Here is a 16,737-nt window from a genome sequence, read left to right as displayed (position 1 = left end):
TCCAGCTCTTGAACTTGCAGACTTTGGCCGCAAGGCTTGAAACCAGGACAGCTGACCCTCTAACTGTCAGTGGGTCCGGGACTCGAAAAACGCGCCCTTCTCTATTCTGTTCACTTTCCTATTTCTCAATTTTGAAGTTTTTTTTGGGACGGCGAAAAGCTCAGGCATGCTGAAAGCATCACGTGGGTACCAGCAGGTTGTGGTCCCGGCTTTCGCTTTTCTCCAAGGCGACACACTTGCTCATTTTGGAGGAAAGGTTTTCCGGTCAACGTTTGGGCAGGCAGAGATATCCCAGGGTCTAAGGATCGGGATGTTTATACGACCTTCACGAACATACGGCAGGTGGCGTGTCATCCAAGAAGATGACGAGCTATTCATGATTCACGACGCGGGATACCTGTTCGAAGCCATGGCTTCGAAGATACATTAATAATGATTATCGGCCACCGACACTCAGATCAATGAACTCGCAACCCCTCATCCCCCTTACCCTCTCTTCACCGACAACGACTGGACCGAATACACAAGTCAGTGGCCTTAGTATCGTTTGCAGGTCTTGGGTTATGGAATGGCTCTTGGACGCTTCTGGTATTGGCTTTGTTTCCGACACCGGGAGGATTCTTCATAGTGATACCATTCCATGACTAGGCAGACAAAAATACCCTTTTGCAAGGCCGCTCTAAATATTTCCTGTCCCTTGCGTGATGTTTGAGTGCACTGACAAACGTCGGATCATTTGCTGCGGCCCTTCAACTTTATTTCACCATCGCCCCCCTTTGAGTCTGCTGCTATCGTACTGCGCTTGTCCATCTTCATCACTAAGCCTGGGACAGCATTCCGCAATCCACAAGATGCGGAGGTGAAGCTCCCATTTGGCGCGCGGCGCAAGCATGGCAGGTCCAGGATCAAGATGCGCTCCTGCTGTGATTGGCCAATGCCGCGCGGGGTTCTGGGTACCTGTTGGCGATGCCGATCCGGAGAGGAGGCACCGCTGGGCTGATTCCTGATAAGGTTAGGGGCAGTTCGCCAACGGACAGTGGAGGGGACCCTGAAGAGGCTTGGAAGGGGTGAGTTCAGGGGGGTCTGACGGGTAAAGGTAAGCTCTCCACCTTATTTTCAATTTTGGGATGAAGCCAACCTGTCATCAGCCTAGGCTCATCGACTTCGACAATAATATTGGCTCTTGTCTTTCATTTCCCCTCGTCTTCAACTTTCTTTCTGGCTTGAACGTCACCCGCTTGTTTGCTTCTTTTCTCTTCCTCACTTTTCGGCTGTCCTCTCTTTTGACCCGAGTCGTTCTCTTGACTGTCCCTATATCGTGCGACCGGGACACACGAAACCGCTCCCGATTGACATACTTCGCGTCGCGACAATCGCAATGGCGCGCTCGAAGCAGGCCACGCCCGTGAGGCGGCAAACCTCGTCCGAGTACTTTTCCAAAGCCGACCTCGCGCGCACGCCTAGCAACGGCGAGGCGACGCAACCCAACGGCAAGGCGACTGCTGTCGCAGCTGCCCCAGTCGAGGCCAAGGAGGCCGGCGCATTGCAGATTCTGATCGCCGTTGGCGGTATCTACGCCTCATTGTACGTGTTTCACCGTCGCTTGAGGGACTACATGTGGTATTGAGAAGTTGCTGACTGATGCATGCAGCCTGACATGGGCATATCTCCAAGAGAAGCTCACGACGACTCCCTACGGACCCGCGTCCAAGCCCGAAGTCTTCAAGTATCCCGTTTTCCTCAACACGATCCAGTCCCTCTTCGCCGCGACGACAGGCCTGCTTTACCTCGCCTACAGCTCCCGCAACAAGCCCTCGCTCCCGCCCGTCTTTCCCTCGCAGAAGATCGTCTGGCCCCTCGCACTCGTCGCCGTCACCTCCTCCCTCGCGTCCCCCTTCGGATACGCCAGCTTGAGCCACATTGACTACATCACCTTCCTGCTCGCCAAGTCCTGCAAGCTGGTCCCGGTGATGCTGCTGCACACCACGCTCTTTGGCAAGAGGTACCCTCTGTACAAGTACCTCGTCGTCGCGGGCGTGACAGCTGGCGTGGCCGTGTTCACCCTGCACTCTGGCAGCAAGAAGAAGAAGTCGGTTGTCAACCCGGACGCGAACATGCCGTGGGGCATGCTTCTGCTGAGCATCAACCTGCTCTTCGACGGCCTGACGAACAGCACGCAGGATTACATCTTCAGCACGTTCAAGGGCTACACCGGCCCGCAGATGATGTGCGCCAACAACCTCATGAGCACGGCCGTCACGCTTGGTTATCTGCTGCTGAGCCCATGGCTCGTTCACACCGGCCTCGGCGAGTATCTCGGCATGGACGTCGCCGGGAACGCGGGGGAGTTGAAGGCTGCGTTGGGCTTCATGGCGAGATACCCTGCGGTCTGGTGGGATGTGCTCGGGTTTGCCGCGTGCGGTGCCGTCGGGCAGGTTTTCATCTGTGAGTTGCCGTTTCCGCCTTTTTTTTCTCCGAAATTTGATCGAGTCTGGAGGCTAACGCAAGACAGTCTACACCCTCTCAACTTTCTCCTCAGTGCTTCTGGTCACCGTCACCGTCACACGCAAGATGGTCACTATGGCGCTCTCCGTCTTCGCCTTCGGCCACAGCCTCTCCAGCCAGCAGTGGCTCGGCGTCTCGCTCGTCTTCGGTGCCATCGGTGCTGAGGCACAGATCGCGACCAAGGAGAAGAAGGCAAAGGAGGCTGCCAAAAGGGCTGCTGCGGCTGGCAAGACGCAATAATTGCCCTCCCCCCCCCTTTTCTCTTTGAACACCTCACTTCAAGCGGTAGAGTTGCTTGCAGCAGCTACCAAATGCGAAGGCCGAAAATGCCAGTTCTATTGACTTGTTCTGGCATCCTTCTACATCACCACCAACCCCTTTATAAGGTATCCAAATTTTGTTTTCCGTTTGTCACACGGCGCTATTTCAAGTGTCGTTCTTATATATACACATACAAAGACCAACAGAGTCTCTGGCGTTCAGGGTAAAGGGGGCTTTTTTTCCTAGACAGAGCAGTCCGCAGACCGGACTCGAATACAAACTCTTAGCTCGAAACCGTTTCTTGACTAGAGGTCGTTGACGATTTGCCTTGTGATAGAACTGTTGGTCGTTGGGTACTTTTCGCGTCTGCTGAGAGCGATGTGTGAGAGCTGGTTAGGACTATGCAATCCTTCATATTCTTTGCTGCACCTTAGAGACGTTAGACATGGACTCTGAGCCACTGACAACGATGCGCTTTCGCAGACGAATCGGGTCGAGACGAGGGCAACGAGGACACATCCTCCAGACTCAACTACACCTCGGTCAAGGAGCTGGTGACGCTCGTCAAGTCTGATATCTCATGGCGCACGCCTTCAAAGTCTCTCCGTCTCATAGAAGTCGTACTCAAGGACGGCAGTGGATGATACCGCACCGTCTACCGCAGCTTCACCATGGAGATCATCTCAAGTCAGTACCGTGGGTGGGAGAAACGCTGTCATCGGATTGATACCGGCAGTTTTGGGGATGAAAACAGCCAGCGATGGCTTTAACATTCAAGATATTCGACGAGATGATGGACGGCACCAGATGAGATTCCATCCCAGACCGTCCATCTGCAAGCTTCTCATCACATTACATACATGGCACTTCCATCACATCACATGGTATGGGACAGAACGTTTAATTGACACACAAAAGTGCGGCTTCTCATTTTGTTTTTCAAGTCGTCTACCTCTCCCCCGAGCCATGCAGTCATGCCGGGTATCCTATCATCTCATCCCTCCCCGTTGACTCCAAATGCGTATGGTATGGTCTTCATCCGTGGATGGACCCGCGATAAGGGAAAAAAGTAAAATAAAGGAAACCTGAGTTAAGACCAAACAAAAATTGGAAAATGGACGTCCCCTTCTTTTTGAAGTGAGTTTGTTTCTCGACGTCCAATATTCCTCTCCAAGCCAGTTATCCACCCCGTAGGGAAGCAAGGACGTGGCCTTCGTGAGATACCTGTTGTGCCCTCCCAAACTCCTAAAGCGAAGCGTGTGTTGTGCGAAGCGACTGCGAGAACAAAAAGAAAAAATGATGGCCGAACCCCCTTTCCTTGACCCTTTCCGTGTCCAAATGGGGAGAGAGGATCTCTCTCATCCCATGTTTTCGTTCCAATATCGCACCCGGGGGTTTCGATTCTAGATTACACATTTCGGTTTATGGTAGTAAAGTACGTTTTTGCTTGTGACGAAACCGACCACCATTCGCCACTCGCTGCGCTCTGAAAAGAAGGCTCGAATAAAAGGGACAAATGAAATGCCGGCTGAATGATCGCTAGGATTCTGGAGCTTTTCGGTGTTCGAAGGTGTCGTCGGTGGTGCTCGTGAGCGTGATCCCCAGTTGTTGGTATCCACCAAATGATCCTTTTCAATTTTTCCCAGAACGATTCAACGCCTGTAAATGCCGTAGAGACGCTCAGCGCAATGAGAGAAAAATGATTTACTCGATCGGCGTGCGTGTGTTTCGATGGTCGCGTGTGATTGTGCGCGAACCTCGTATAATTGTTATGGGGGCGACCGGCAACTTCCCGACTGTCGCATGGCCACTAGTTGGTGTTGCAGAAATAGCAACAAATCGCCATAGTCCGGCCGAGTATCGCCGAATTAGTCCGGTCCCGAGGGCTTGGTGCTAGTCGCTAGTGGCGGTGTGTCCCGCCCTGGCCACGGTCATAGCAGCTCGTCAATAGACCTCACAATTGGCGTTTCACCTTTTGTAGGCGGACTTCGCGGGTCGGCCACTTGGGTGGGACGTCCGAAGGGGAAGAAGGGATCCCTGGGGAACATTGTTTCTCGAGGCGAGAACAGACCTTCACTCGGTGTAGGCGGCACCTCGACAAATCGCATACCCGCGAATTCGTTGTAGGCGTCGTGCAGCGGGTTGTTCGTCATCGTCTCGGCTCTCGGTGACATGAGCGCCGCGTCTTCGGGTAGCGCGACCGCGACGTGTCGTTCCTTGTGCGATTTTTCTTCCGGTTCGTGCTCGTGTGACGGTCCAAGATTTAAGCTGGAGAAGCCGAAGCCTGCCGAGGGTCCAAATCGGTGTGCACTAAATCCAGGCGATGGGGGTGGGCCAGGTGATGGCGGCGGCTTGGCAAAGAATGATGAAGACGACGCAAAACCAGTATCGGATGGTGGCGGTTTGAGTGTCGGAAGCAATCTGTCCACATCAAATCTTCCAAACTTGGCGGAGTTGGATGCGGACTCGCTTTCTGAGCATGAGAAGCTCGAAGGCGCTGATGAGGGTCCCGGTGAGATTGGCTGGCTGCCAGGTGTTGAATGACCTCGTGCACGGGTCGGGCTGCCCTTCTTCGGACTCAAATTCCCTGAGCTGCCTTCATTTTCTCCTGGTAGGGGAGCCGTCAAAGGCTCCTTCGGGGCGGTATCGATGGCAGCGTCCGCCGACAGCGTCAGACGGTGCTTCGTGGGGCTGCGACCGGTTCGGGGGCGGAAGGCTGAGCCAAGGGGTGCCTTCTTCTTTGATACTTGCTTTTGAAAGTCCTGCAAGCAGTACATGAGTTTCATGTTGGGGCTAATCCATTTGCTCTTGCCCTGAGCAGCGTAGTAAGCGTCGTTGACACTGAGGTCAGGATTGCGGTAGAGACCGTAAGCGATGATCAGACTTGCGGATCGGCTGGCACCTTGTTGGCAGTGAACAAGGACCCTCTTGCCCTCCTTCGTGCGTGATTCGATCGTCTCGCAGAGATGCATCAGATCCTGCGCGATATCCGTGTTGTGGTCCCAGGGCATGTGGATGTACTCCGGGCGCTTCACGGAGAAGGACATGGCCTTGGGCGTTGTCGGGGTCTCAACTCTGCCGTCGGTAGCAAACTCGAACGCCGTCGAGAAGCTGGCGTTTGACACGGCACTGTCGGGGATAGGGCTGAGGACGGCGGGCGAGTCCGTCATCTCAACATCTGCCTTGGGCAGCACTGAGAATGGGTTCCTCACTTCCCGCGCTACGTTAATAACCGTGTCAAACTTGGACGCCTCATCCGCCGTCGGCTCCAAGTAGAGATAAACGTTGTCCTCATAGATGGCAATCGGGCCATCAGGGTATCCGGGAGTCTTCTGATCTTCGTTATTCTCGTTCTCGTGGTACGGCTCGAAGTCGAGGGCTGCGCGGCTGGCCATCTGCGTCTTGATGGGCGAATCTTCCTCGACAATCGTCGTGTCAAAGGAGGAGCCAACGCCTGTCTTGGTAGGCCTCAACAGCTCTGACAGACCGGACTCATTGCGCTCCAGAACCTTGGGGAATCCCATTCCGCCGGGAGGGCCGAATGTTGCCGACTTCAACGAAGGCAGCATGTGGGGGGAAGAAGTCGAGTGCTTCAGCGCGCGCCGTTGCATGATAGGTGCCATTCCAGGTGTGCCGGGAACCTCGAGCGTGTTCCTCATGACAAGATCCGACGTCTTCGTGTTGAGGCTCAATTGACTAGGCTTGCGCTTCATGCCCGGGATGGTGGGCTTGATGAATGAGGGCGATGCGGGCTCAGATACGAGCGTCGTGGCAGTGTTGCCCATGAAGGGCGGCTGAATGGACAGACCCTTCATGTTCTTTGGGCGGCGCGGCGAAGGAGACGTCATCGGTCGGCCGAAGCTCGAAGTCTCCGCCGCTGAGAGGGTGTTCATCGAAGAAATTGGGGGCAGAGCGCCAAAAGAGGTGGCCGGGAAGGATGACAGAGGAATCAGATTGACGGGTGAGTCGGGGGAAGATGAAGGCGAAGGGTCGGACAATGGAGAAGAATCACTTGTTGACAGGGTGGTTGTGGGTGATGACTCTGCCGACTCGGATGCCTGGGTGGAAGTACTGTCGTGGTGCTTGTGCGTAGGATCTGAGGGTATTGTCGGTCGGAGGTGTTGAACACCCGGCTGGGCCAGTGGCTTGCCGGCGGCTTCCATCTCGATCAACTTTGGGTCGACGAGGGTTACGGTTTCCTGGGCAGCGATTGTCTCTGCGTCGAGGTCGAAGACTGACATGAAGGAGGGGATTTGATCCTCGTAGATCCTTCTCGCCGCTGCTGACGGCATGGTTTTGTGCACCTTGGGAATTGGTTGCCCGAATCCCTTCTCTCTTTCTCTCCTCTTGCGCGAAAACGTGGTGGCGGCAGTCTCGGGTGAGGAGACTGAGAGACCCGAGAGGGGCACCGTTGGCGAAATAAGTAAAGAAATGGTTGCGTTTGTGTGGTGAAGGAGCGTAATCGCGGTTTTGGTTCAAAGTCGTGGGCTAGATCGGAGGACAGCGCTGCTGGATCCCTTGACTGCTCTTGTTCTTCTTTTCCTCCGCGGGGTGGTGGTTGATTGTAAGCGTTGGTGGTCCAGTCTCGGAAGGACCGAAGTGTTTCTATTCTCCCTTCGTCCTCGTACTCGGAAAGGCGCCGCCGCGGGACAGGTGACCAGGCTCGCGACAGGAACGGGGTCGATGGGCGGGGGAAGGCGCGATTACTCTCGTATGCGGCGGGGCGGATGAGCGTGTTGATTGAGGAGCGTCGTCGTCACGTGTCGAGGGAGGTAGAAGTTTGGTGGTATGGAAAAGGTAAGAAGGTAAAAGGTAAAGTTGGTGGTTGGAAGAATGGGTGATGTGTGTGAGAGTGAGAGAAAACAATGACTACTGGACACGACGAAAACGGCAGCTCGGGGTTAGCACATGCTGTAGAAGAGGATGTGTGGCACCGTCAAAACGGAAACATTGGCACACGGCGGGTAAAGGGGAAGAAGAAGGGTTTGGTTGGCAGCAAATGTGCGTGAAGCGCCGGGGAAGAATTGGGAGAGTAGGTTAAGAAGGTAAGAAATCGGATCGGGAGGGGGAGCGGGTGGAAGTAATTGAGAGTTGGATGGAAGGGTTCGAGAGAGAAAGAAGGTGGTGGTGGTGGTGGTGGTGGTGGTAGAAGGGGACGGGAGACACTGGGACTAGGCACTTACTGGGACTGGTGCTGGGTACCTGCACTGGGAGCCGGGGGGTGTGGGTGTACCTGGGTACTTTACCTCGAGTGTGTGGTGAAAGTGGGAGAGGAGACTCTGAGAGGCAGTGGGAGGAAGGGATTGATTGGACTGGACGTCAGGTAGACGCAGGCGACTGGAGAGCAGCAGTAGCAATAGCAACAGCAGCAGCAGACTGCTGCGAGAGAGAGACAGTGAGAGACAGGATGCCCGGTTCCTCGTCGACGAGGGCAACTGACTGGGCTGGGTCTGGCCTGGAGATGCTGGTCAAGTCCACGGGTGGTGGGAGGGTCTCCAGGGCTCCAGGACTGGGACTGGGACTGGGACTCTGACTGGGGACCTGAGGGCACCAGGGCAGCGACACCAGCGACACACCAGGGTTAGTCGCTGGCTGAGGCCGACTGGGGCAGGGGTCCTTTTCTGGGCTGCTAGTGGCTACCGCAACAACGAGGAGGTACGTATCTTTCTGGAGGCCGCTCAAAGGGGAAAGGCGCCGCTGGAGACGGATGGTACGTACCTCCGACTGGGATCCGGTCTTTGGGCTTGCTCTTGTTCTTTTTTTTCCCCTTCACACGACGAGCTGCCTGCTGCTGCTGCTGCCGCTGCTTGCTGCTGCAACTTTTGGATGGGACGGCTGTCAGTGGGGAGAACAAGGAACCATCCACGGTAAGCTAGCTAGTATCTGCTGGACCACATGCGAGTGAGAGCACAGCGCGCATCGTCCGTCTCGCAGTAGCCGTGGTTGTCTGGCAGGGCAAGTAGGCACGGTAGGTAAGGTAAAGCAAGGTAAGGCAAGGCACGGCACGGCAAGGCGAGGCGAGGCAGTCCAGCGTCTAATCTACCTAGCACGCCGTGCCTCAGTGGAGGACGGAGAGGACGGAGGAGGGACCGCCACTGCTAGCAGTCGGATCGGGTGTTAGTGTGGCCCTTCGTTTAGAGATGCGCTGCACTAAGCCGCCGCCATCACTCATCTGCCGTCCTTGGACTGATTGTTATGGTGGGTTGAGGCCATGGCACAAGAAGAAGATGAAGTCACTACTCTGAGGGGAACCCGACGCTATTCACGCCGGACTGGCACCGCTCAACATGACATGATGCAAAGTGTAAGCATGGCCGTCGGCAAGTGAGGGGAAGTTGTCGATTGTCGCTGTGCTGGGCTGGGCTGGACTGGAAGGAACGGTACCTTACAAAGTACATTGCCTGAAGGCCTGCAGCTGCAAGAGAGGCTTTCGTGAGAGTGGGGAAAGCAGGTGGGACACTGGTGACTGAACACTCCCAATGTGAGTGAATGAGCAGCAGGTGAGTGTGGGAGAGGAGGAGCACCTCACCTCACACTCCAGGTCTCCAGCGTCCCTCACTGGCTCAATGGCTGCACCACCAAGAGAGTGGGGAACAGATTGGCCGCCACAGGCTTCATCGTGACTGGAGGGTGTTTTGCGAAACATGCAGGGGCTATTAATAGCTCCTGCGCCTGCGGTCGCGCTGAACCAGGACAAGGACCTGGACTGGACCTGGACCTGGAACCTTGACCTCTCAACAAGGACCTGCACTTGCGCAGCCCAGCGTCGGCGCCAAAATCCGGCCAATGGGAGTCCCGCGCATTCTTAATTTGGCTGCTGCAGCGTATCAATCTCAATTTTTTGCCTTTTCTCTCTTCCGTTTGTGAGCGAGCGCTCTGTCAGCTCTGTCTGAGGTTCATTGTCTCTGTCGCCGTTGCTGCTGCTACTGTTGCTGTTGCTGTTGCTGCACTGCGCTGCCGTAACTTGAGACCAAACATACAAATATACAAACACACAACAGAGCACCGCAAAACATTGCGGCTACACACTAGGAGCTGTCAACGCACCTTCTGCTGCACCTAGAATCCCATCATACATACATAGAACTAGCCCAAGGATCGGGAGCAGGAGGATTACCAGGACGGTCCAGGAACGGTCTCTATGGTTTCGGGTTTTACCCTCGGCTGCTCCTGAACCTGTTACTTTATTCCCGGCCCTCGAGCCAGCCAGAAAAGCCATGTTTGAAATTTTGCCCAGAGAACGAAACTTATGCAGCCGCCATGTTTACACACACAAGAGCGCGCACATACACACACACACACACACACACACACACACACACACACACACACACACGCACATACTTCATCCTAAGAGTAACAGAGTCACAACAGTCACACTCCATATTTTCCGTCGCCTGACGAACTGCCAACTCTCGGACACCCCTCCAAAACAACAACAGCACGGCGGATAACCGATTGAGTGACAGGCCTGTCAAAAGTCCAAGTTCCAACAACCTAGGCGGCCCCCCCCCAGGCTCAGCAACAGGATTTCCTAGGTTAACCGAGTGTCAGCACAACGAACTAGTTCGTGTGGACTGATGATCGATCTCCAACTTTTTTTTTTTTTTGGCCCTTCCTCTCTGCATGTCGCTCTTGCCTTTCCCTCCTCTTCCCTGACACACCCACCCCTTCCTCGAATGATCGTCCTTGCTCCCCCCTCCCACGGTGTGCTCCCCTCGGCATGTCAGATCGCTCTTGGTCCCAGTGTTTCTGGCAGTCTGACCTTTCACTTGAGTGTCTGGTTGCAACTGGGCTTGCTTGCGTGCGGCGAGAGCCTCTTGTTGTCCTGTGCTTTTTTTTCATCTCGCATCCTTGCAGAAATTGGGAACTCCCCAAGTAGAATACCGACTCTCTGGTTGATCTTGCTCAGTGCTCTGCTGTCATTCCCGGACCAAGGCTAAACAGAACCATGGTTCTGACGAAAGAAGCGTGCCCATCCACCGCAACCCATATTTTTACAGTTGCCCATAAAGCGGGATATCCGAACCTCCTGCTGCTCTCGGCCGGTTGCTCATGTGCCCCTCCGAGATCCTTCCCCCCTGGGCCTGAAGGCGACGAAGTCGATCAATCACGTTCCGCAGTTGCAGAGTCTCCTTTCCCCCTCTCTCTCTTAGCCTCAAGTACTCTGATCAAACCACACACACATGCAATTCACTCCTCACCCGACGACTCCTGCATGCCAACCAACCCCTTGAGCCAGACTAGAACAAGCAAAAAATGTTTTCGGCTCCTTCCCGTCAGCCCTTGCGATGGGGCGGGGAGGGTAGGGGGGCATTCATCTTCCCCTTGGCCGCCAACCACATCGGTTTCAGTCTGAATCAAGAAAAAAAAGAAGAGAGAGCCTCTCTCCCATCGTGAACAGGATTGCGGTCAGCCACCGGACAGCCCAATCCATTCCTTTTTTTCCCCACGCCCCATGCTGCGCTGTGGCTCGGCGTTAGCCGCCGAATCAAAAACATTCAAACTGACTCTGTCCTCAGCCCTCTCTCTCGCTGAAATATCAAACTGGCCCTACCGCAGCACTTGGGAAGCGGTTGTCGCGCGACAAGGACTCCTCACAGCCGCCCCATCTGCGCGGCAATGGGTACTGTAGCAAAAAGCAGAGGCCACTTCTTTTTGCGTCCCCGAAATGGAGTCTTGCTTGAGTTGATTGATGGGACGATGATGAGGGGGGACCACAATTCAAATCGGTCTCGCCGTCTGTTGTTAACGGCCTTACCTGCAAAGTCGCATGGCACTTTAGAGGGAGCGTGATCCATTGGTTCAATCAGTCGGAAACGCCCTCGCCTCGTTCCCCGATCTGGCAGAACCGCAATATAAGGAGTTGCATCCGATCTAGATTTCGTGATGTACTCTAAAAAAGGAGCCTCCAAGCGGGCGCCCGGCGCGGCGTCGTCCGTTCTCTGCCTGCGGTTGTTGATCTTTCATACACAAATGTGGTAGTAGGCGCAGGGCCTTGAAGTTGAAATCCCGTCGGCGGCTGTCCGAGTAAGGGAGATCCCGTCCATTGACGTGGTTGACAGGACAAGCGCCAGGCACATTACTGCTTCGTAACGATTCACGACAGGCTTGCGAGATATTTCCACTTTACGACAACCCGGGATACAGTTGACAGACATGGTTCGAGAGATACGTGTTCAGGTTTGCGAACCACCACCCTCGCCTGGCGATCTCAAAAGATCCGACCAACTTACTCGGTGGACTGTTGGCCTTGCGGTTTAAGCTCAGTCGCTTTAATTTCAAAGGAAATTTTTGGCATCGTCTTGACGTCGCGGCTGAAAACAGAAGGCCCTGGCTCTCGTGGCAGGGCTAGGAAGAGAGTCATGAACCAACAACACCCACCGTGCCCAAAGGCCAGCCATTTCTTTTCAGAAAAGCAACCTTTGCAACAAAAAAAGCTGTTTGCTACTGCTGCTGCTGCCGCCGCTTGGCGTAAATTGCAGAGTGGGAATGGACAACCGGCCTCATCCCTCCCCCGCTCATCTTGTCTGCAAAGGCCCCCTGGTCCCTGGTTTCTCGTATGGGAGATGCCGAGGCAAGGGGAGGAATTCGTAGTTCAGGCGATGGAGTTCTCTGACTGCTGTCGTCGCCCGTTTTCCATGGATTATACCTTCACCTGACGGTAGGTAAAGTGAGGACGGCCATAACAGTCGATATTATCTCCTACTATGTGCTCTACAAATTTAGGAACGCCGTCGTCATGACCACGCGCATGCATTTTTTACACTCACCGTTTGTTCATCCTATTTGTCTTTGGAGGGGGAATCCCACGTTTCGTCCCATGTAATGCCTGCACAACCACCAACTCCTCCCCACCGGTACCCAAGGGGAACAACTATCATCGTCATCGCCTACATCATCAAGATTAGGGGGATCGATCACTTTGGTTTGGTGCATGGAGAAAGGGCAAAAGAAGGCCAGGACGCTCGGATACTGATACAACTCCCATCCCCGGCAAGAGATGCGCAGAGCCTCCTCCTGTCCCTGAACGTCGCGGTTGCTTGCGCGCATGAATCCCAGGCTGGAGGCCTTTTTCCCACTGATGTGCACGCGAGTGTGTGTGTGCCTCCCGTCACCCGATGGTTCTTTTTGTTTCTTAATCTTACGGAATGCGGCTTACGGCAAAGCGGCAGCCCCCAGTCCTAAAACATTCTCAGACTCCCACCAGGCTCATCGCAATTTCGCGATCGAAGATCCAAAAACTCCGCAGGTCTCTAGCGCGCAAAAGGGAAAGGGACAAAAAAAAAAAAGAATAAGATCACGAGGCTTGTTTTGCCTCCTCGCTAATCCGCACAGCAAAAACCGACGCACCCTTCTCACACACACAAACTACATACCCCCTTGGTAATATGTGGCTTGCCCGACCCTTCATTCAGTCCGCTGAAGGAACGCGGCAAGTAGATCGTACATGGTTTTGGGGACGGGGGGACTGCCTTCCCAAGAGGCTGGCGTGATTTGAGACAAGCCGCTGTTGGGCTGAGGTGCGTGTCACTGGGTGGAATGTCCTGGGTAGAGCGGAAACGGATGCGTGTGGTTGGTTGGTTAGCCGTGAAACTGTGAAACTGTGGCTTGGGCGAACAGCGAGCAGTAGCGGCAGCAGTCACAGTCGCTGCTGCCACTGCCACTGCCACTGCAACTGTAACTGCAACTCGTCCATCATCCCCCCACCCTCCAGCGCACCGTCGAGATTGGGACCGTCGTGCCTTGGGAGAAATTTGAAGCTATTTTCCTCGACGTCTTGGCGAATCTGAAACAACGGGGACCCCCTGGACGGTTGGGAAGGGGATCCACATCGATGGGCCACGTCCGGGAAAAGTGGCAGCGGCAAGTCACGATTGGCAGCAGCAGGGCCCCGGTCTTCGGCAACTTTCCAGCAGAGGCAGGTCACGGCGGCTCGAGGAAAATGTGAAGTCGTCGTTGGTCGTTGGCCGACGATCGAGGTGTGAGGTAAGCAGCATCTCGTCAGCAAATCACCCACTGACATAAGCACAAATTGACAGCCTCTCGGTAGTGCGAAAATGTCGGTCTGTTCGTCGAGCAACACCGTCCGTTCCCCTCGTGCAGGGAACATCCCATTCCCGGCGTTGCCATCGTGCTCGCGTCTATTTCGGGCGTCTAATCTGCAAATTACGACTCTGCAGGTGACCGCATCTGGTTTGGCCGCACTCTTGACTCGATTTGTCCTCTCTCTCTCTCTCTCTCTCTTCTTCGCAACACAGACCAAGATTGCCCAGAGGGCCCTTTTGACGACTTGCAATTCCCCGACATGCTGCAAAACGGGTCCAACAACACCCTCCAATATGGATTGTCGACGCAGGAACAAACAGCCCCTTGTCGCAGTAATCCGGGGGTGTTTTAGCTGCCCGCCCTCACTTCAGCGATTTACCGATTGATTCAACCCATGCAAGGCCACCAGCGACTCCACGTACCCAAGTACGGCGTAGTGTACCATCTACATGCACGGGTTCACGGCTCTGAGGCTCCAGTTGATTGTGATGAGCCTCATCAATTAGGGTTCGCGATGATCATGAGCCAGCCTTGAAATGTTTTTTTCCTCCTTGCCTCATCCGAAAGATGCCCACCAACTCGCGAATCCAAATCCCACGAGATGCGTCATGATCTCACATAACGCAAACCAACCCGTCGTCTTCCCCCCACTAGCCCGTGACGCTGATGCACATCATCTTCACGAGTTGACGACATCCCACGCCCCTCTTCGCCCGTTCGTCAGATAAAGAAGAGTCGCAGCCAGACTGCTTGCTCATGCTGCCCCGTGGGCTTAGCTCTCCCGGATCCCGAAATAAAACGGTCATTTCGGCCCCGAGCGCAGGAACACGACGCGTTCTTACGTTGTACGTGTCCACCTGACCTGCCTTACGACGCGCGCATTATCGTAATATCAGTAAGGCACCTGCAGTCAAGCAGACCCCTTCCCAGATCTTTGCCTTCTCCCCTTTCCCAACGGTTTCGCGTGGGCGTGGGCACTCCTCCGTCCCGTTGGCATGCGCGCAACGGAGGACCTTGGACCATCAGGTGAACCTGTTCCCACGGGCGAAGCAAAATAGACAAGATGCTATATCGAGCATCAAAATGATGAAGTGTCTCCGCCCGATCTCCCGATCCCCTTTCGTTCGAATGATTGCCTCCCCTCCCACCCCCTTCTCTCTCTTCCTCACATCTGCAAGAATGAATCCCATCTCCACCCCCGTCTGCCATCAACCTTCTTCCCTTTCTTAACCTGAACCATGCCAACGACGACGACGACAACGACGACGGCCGCGCTGCCCGCGCAGCTCCCCCATAAAATTCACCCATGTCTGAAGCATCTGAAGAAGACGGAGCGGTTTCCACAAAAAGGGCGATGCTCTCTTCTGCCCCAGTCCGTATTAATTTGCCAAAGGGGGGCCCGCTGGCCAGCCGAGCCTCACATTGCACGTTCGTCTTTCCGTTTTGGGGACAACCGTCTGGGACACATTGGAAAGAGGCATGCTCATATCTGCTACTTCTAAATCCTGCTCCGTCGCCCGAGCAATGCGAGAGAGAACGTGACGCCAAAACGACGAACAAGGCTGACAAGGCCAGCGCATGAACTAGAGGTCGTATTCAGTAGCAATGCCCAACCTCGTCTCTTCTTTTTTTTTTCTTTTTATGGTTGACCGATAGTTGGTTGGTGGTTGCTAAAAACGACAACGGCGTCCGTCAAACCGTCCGCCCCTCGTCTTCCCGTCTCATCCCATAAAGAGACACGCAACCGCAAGGCGAGGCAACGCAACGCGTCTCTGCACTCTTTCGGTCTCTCAGCCCTGAGAGGCCACACTATTGCTTCATGCGCCTCAACACGGTCCAGTTACCGTATCGGGGAGGGGGGCGGTAACGCGCGGTCCAGGCCTTGTTGGGCAATCCCGGCTTGTCTGCTCTCTGTCTGCGGCTCGTTGCGAAACCCCACTCTATCCTCTCTTCTCTCTCTCTCTCTCTCTCTCTCTCTCTCTCTCTCTCTCTCTCTCTCTCTCTCTCTCTCTCTCTCTTTCGCTCCCGGCTTCCGTCTCGGAGACTCTCCATGGGAATGTCAGAAACAAGAGGGACAGAAAAACCTTCCTGCCGCTCTGGGGCCCGTTCCGCGGCGGCGGCCGTTGTGAGTTGATGAAGTGAATTCGGAGACTTCTGCCGTGTGCGGGTTTCGAACAGATGCTGCCCGCGTCCGAGGTTACCGTTTGATGATTCTCATCCCCTCCGCGGGACAATTGGAACATCAAACAAACTTCCATCTGACAACTCTCTCTGTATCTCTCACGAGAGATGCAGTGCGCAGCCTCCTCCCAGCCCAGGGGGTGTGAATTAAGTCTGAATTATCATCTTGATCTCTTGCCACCCCCTCCCATCGTCTCAGCTTGCGCTACTGGCCCGTTGTGCCATCCCATAGTTTGCGGCCCTACTTTTATTTTCCCTCCCCTTCCAGTCCCCCTCCACGTCGCGCCTCTACACTAACTAGCCCGTGTGGCCTCGCCAAACTTGATCGCTGCGGATCAAACAGGCGATGCTGGCATGATCTCTCTGCTTCCTCTCGTGCCTGACCCGAACCCCGGGCCAAGGCCAGGCCCCTGGGAAGGAGGGCGGCGATGCTGGTCCGCCCCCGGCCTTTCTCTCCCCCCTGGGAGCGGGCGGTCCAGGCACGGACACGAAACCGGCGACATGCTGTTTCAGCATTCTGCTCGCCCACTTGGTCCGCGACGGCGTCGCCCTGGTGATGAAGTCCTGTGTGCCTTAACCGCTATGCGAAGCAGTCATACACGCAAATGCCCAGCCCAAAACAACAGACGCAACGGTCTGAACGTGTGGTGGTGCAAGTTGTGCCGAAGGAGGAGGACCTTTGCAACCAAGGCACTTCGTAACGACTTGGCGATACGATGCGATGCGACACACGATACCGAA

At 55.0% G+C, this 16,737-nt stretch overlaps 2 protein-coding genes across 2 annotated transcripts; one reads left to right on the top strand and one right to left on the bottom strand.

The window, feature by feature from the left end:
• Nucleotides 1–1,378: 1,378 nt before the first annotated feature.
• Nucleotides 1,379–2,745, top strand: CGGC5_v007592 (UDP-galactose transporter-like protein 1; the record flags this gene model as incomplete). Its single annotated transcript, XM_032034292.1, has 3 exons — nucleotides 1,379–1,584; nucleotides 1,652–2,445; nucleotides 2,513–2,745. The coding sequence occupies 3 exons, from the start codon at nucleotides 1,379–1,381 to the stop codon at nucleotides 2,743–2,745; spliced, it is 1,233 nt and encodes a 410-aa protein (XP_031886779.1).
• Nucleotides 2,746–4,697: 1,952 nt separating this feature from the next.
• On the bottom strand, nucleotides 4,698–7,058 carry pmp1 (Tyrosine-protein phosphatase pmp1; the record flags this gene model as incomplete). The annotated part of the gene is made up of 1 exon (XM_032034291.2): nucleotides 4,698–7,058. The coding sequence occupies one exon, from the start codon at nucleotides 7,056–7,058 to the stop codon at nucleotides 4,698–4,700; it is 2,361 nt and encodes a 786-aa protein (XP_031886780.2).
• Between the last annotated feature and the right edge of the window lie 9,679 nt (nucleotides 7,059–16,737).

Source organism: Colletotrichum fructicola (genome assembly GCF_000319635.2).
Source record: "Colletotrichum fructicola Nara gc5 chromosome Unknown KSG_Nara_v1_contig04, whole genome shotgun sequence".
Taxonomy (NCBI): Eukaryota; Fungi; Ascomycota; class Sordariomycetes; order Glomerellales; family Glomerellaceae; genus Colletotrichum; species Colletotrichum fructicola.
Note: the sequence above shows the minus strand (reverse complement) of the source record. Positions and strands in the feature narration are given on the sequence as shown.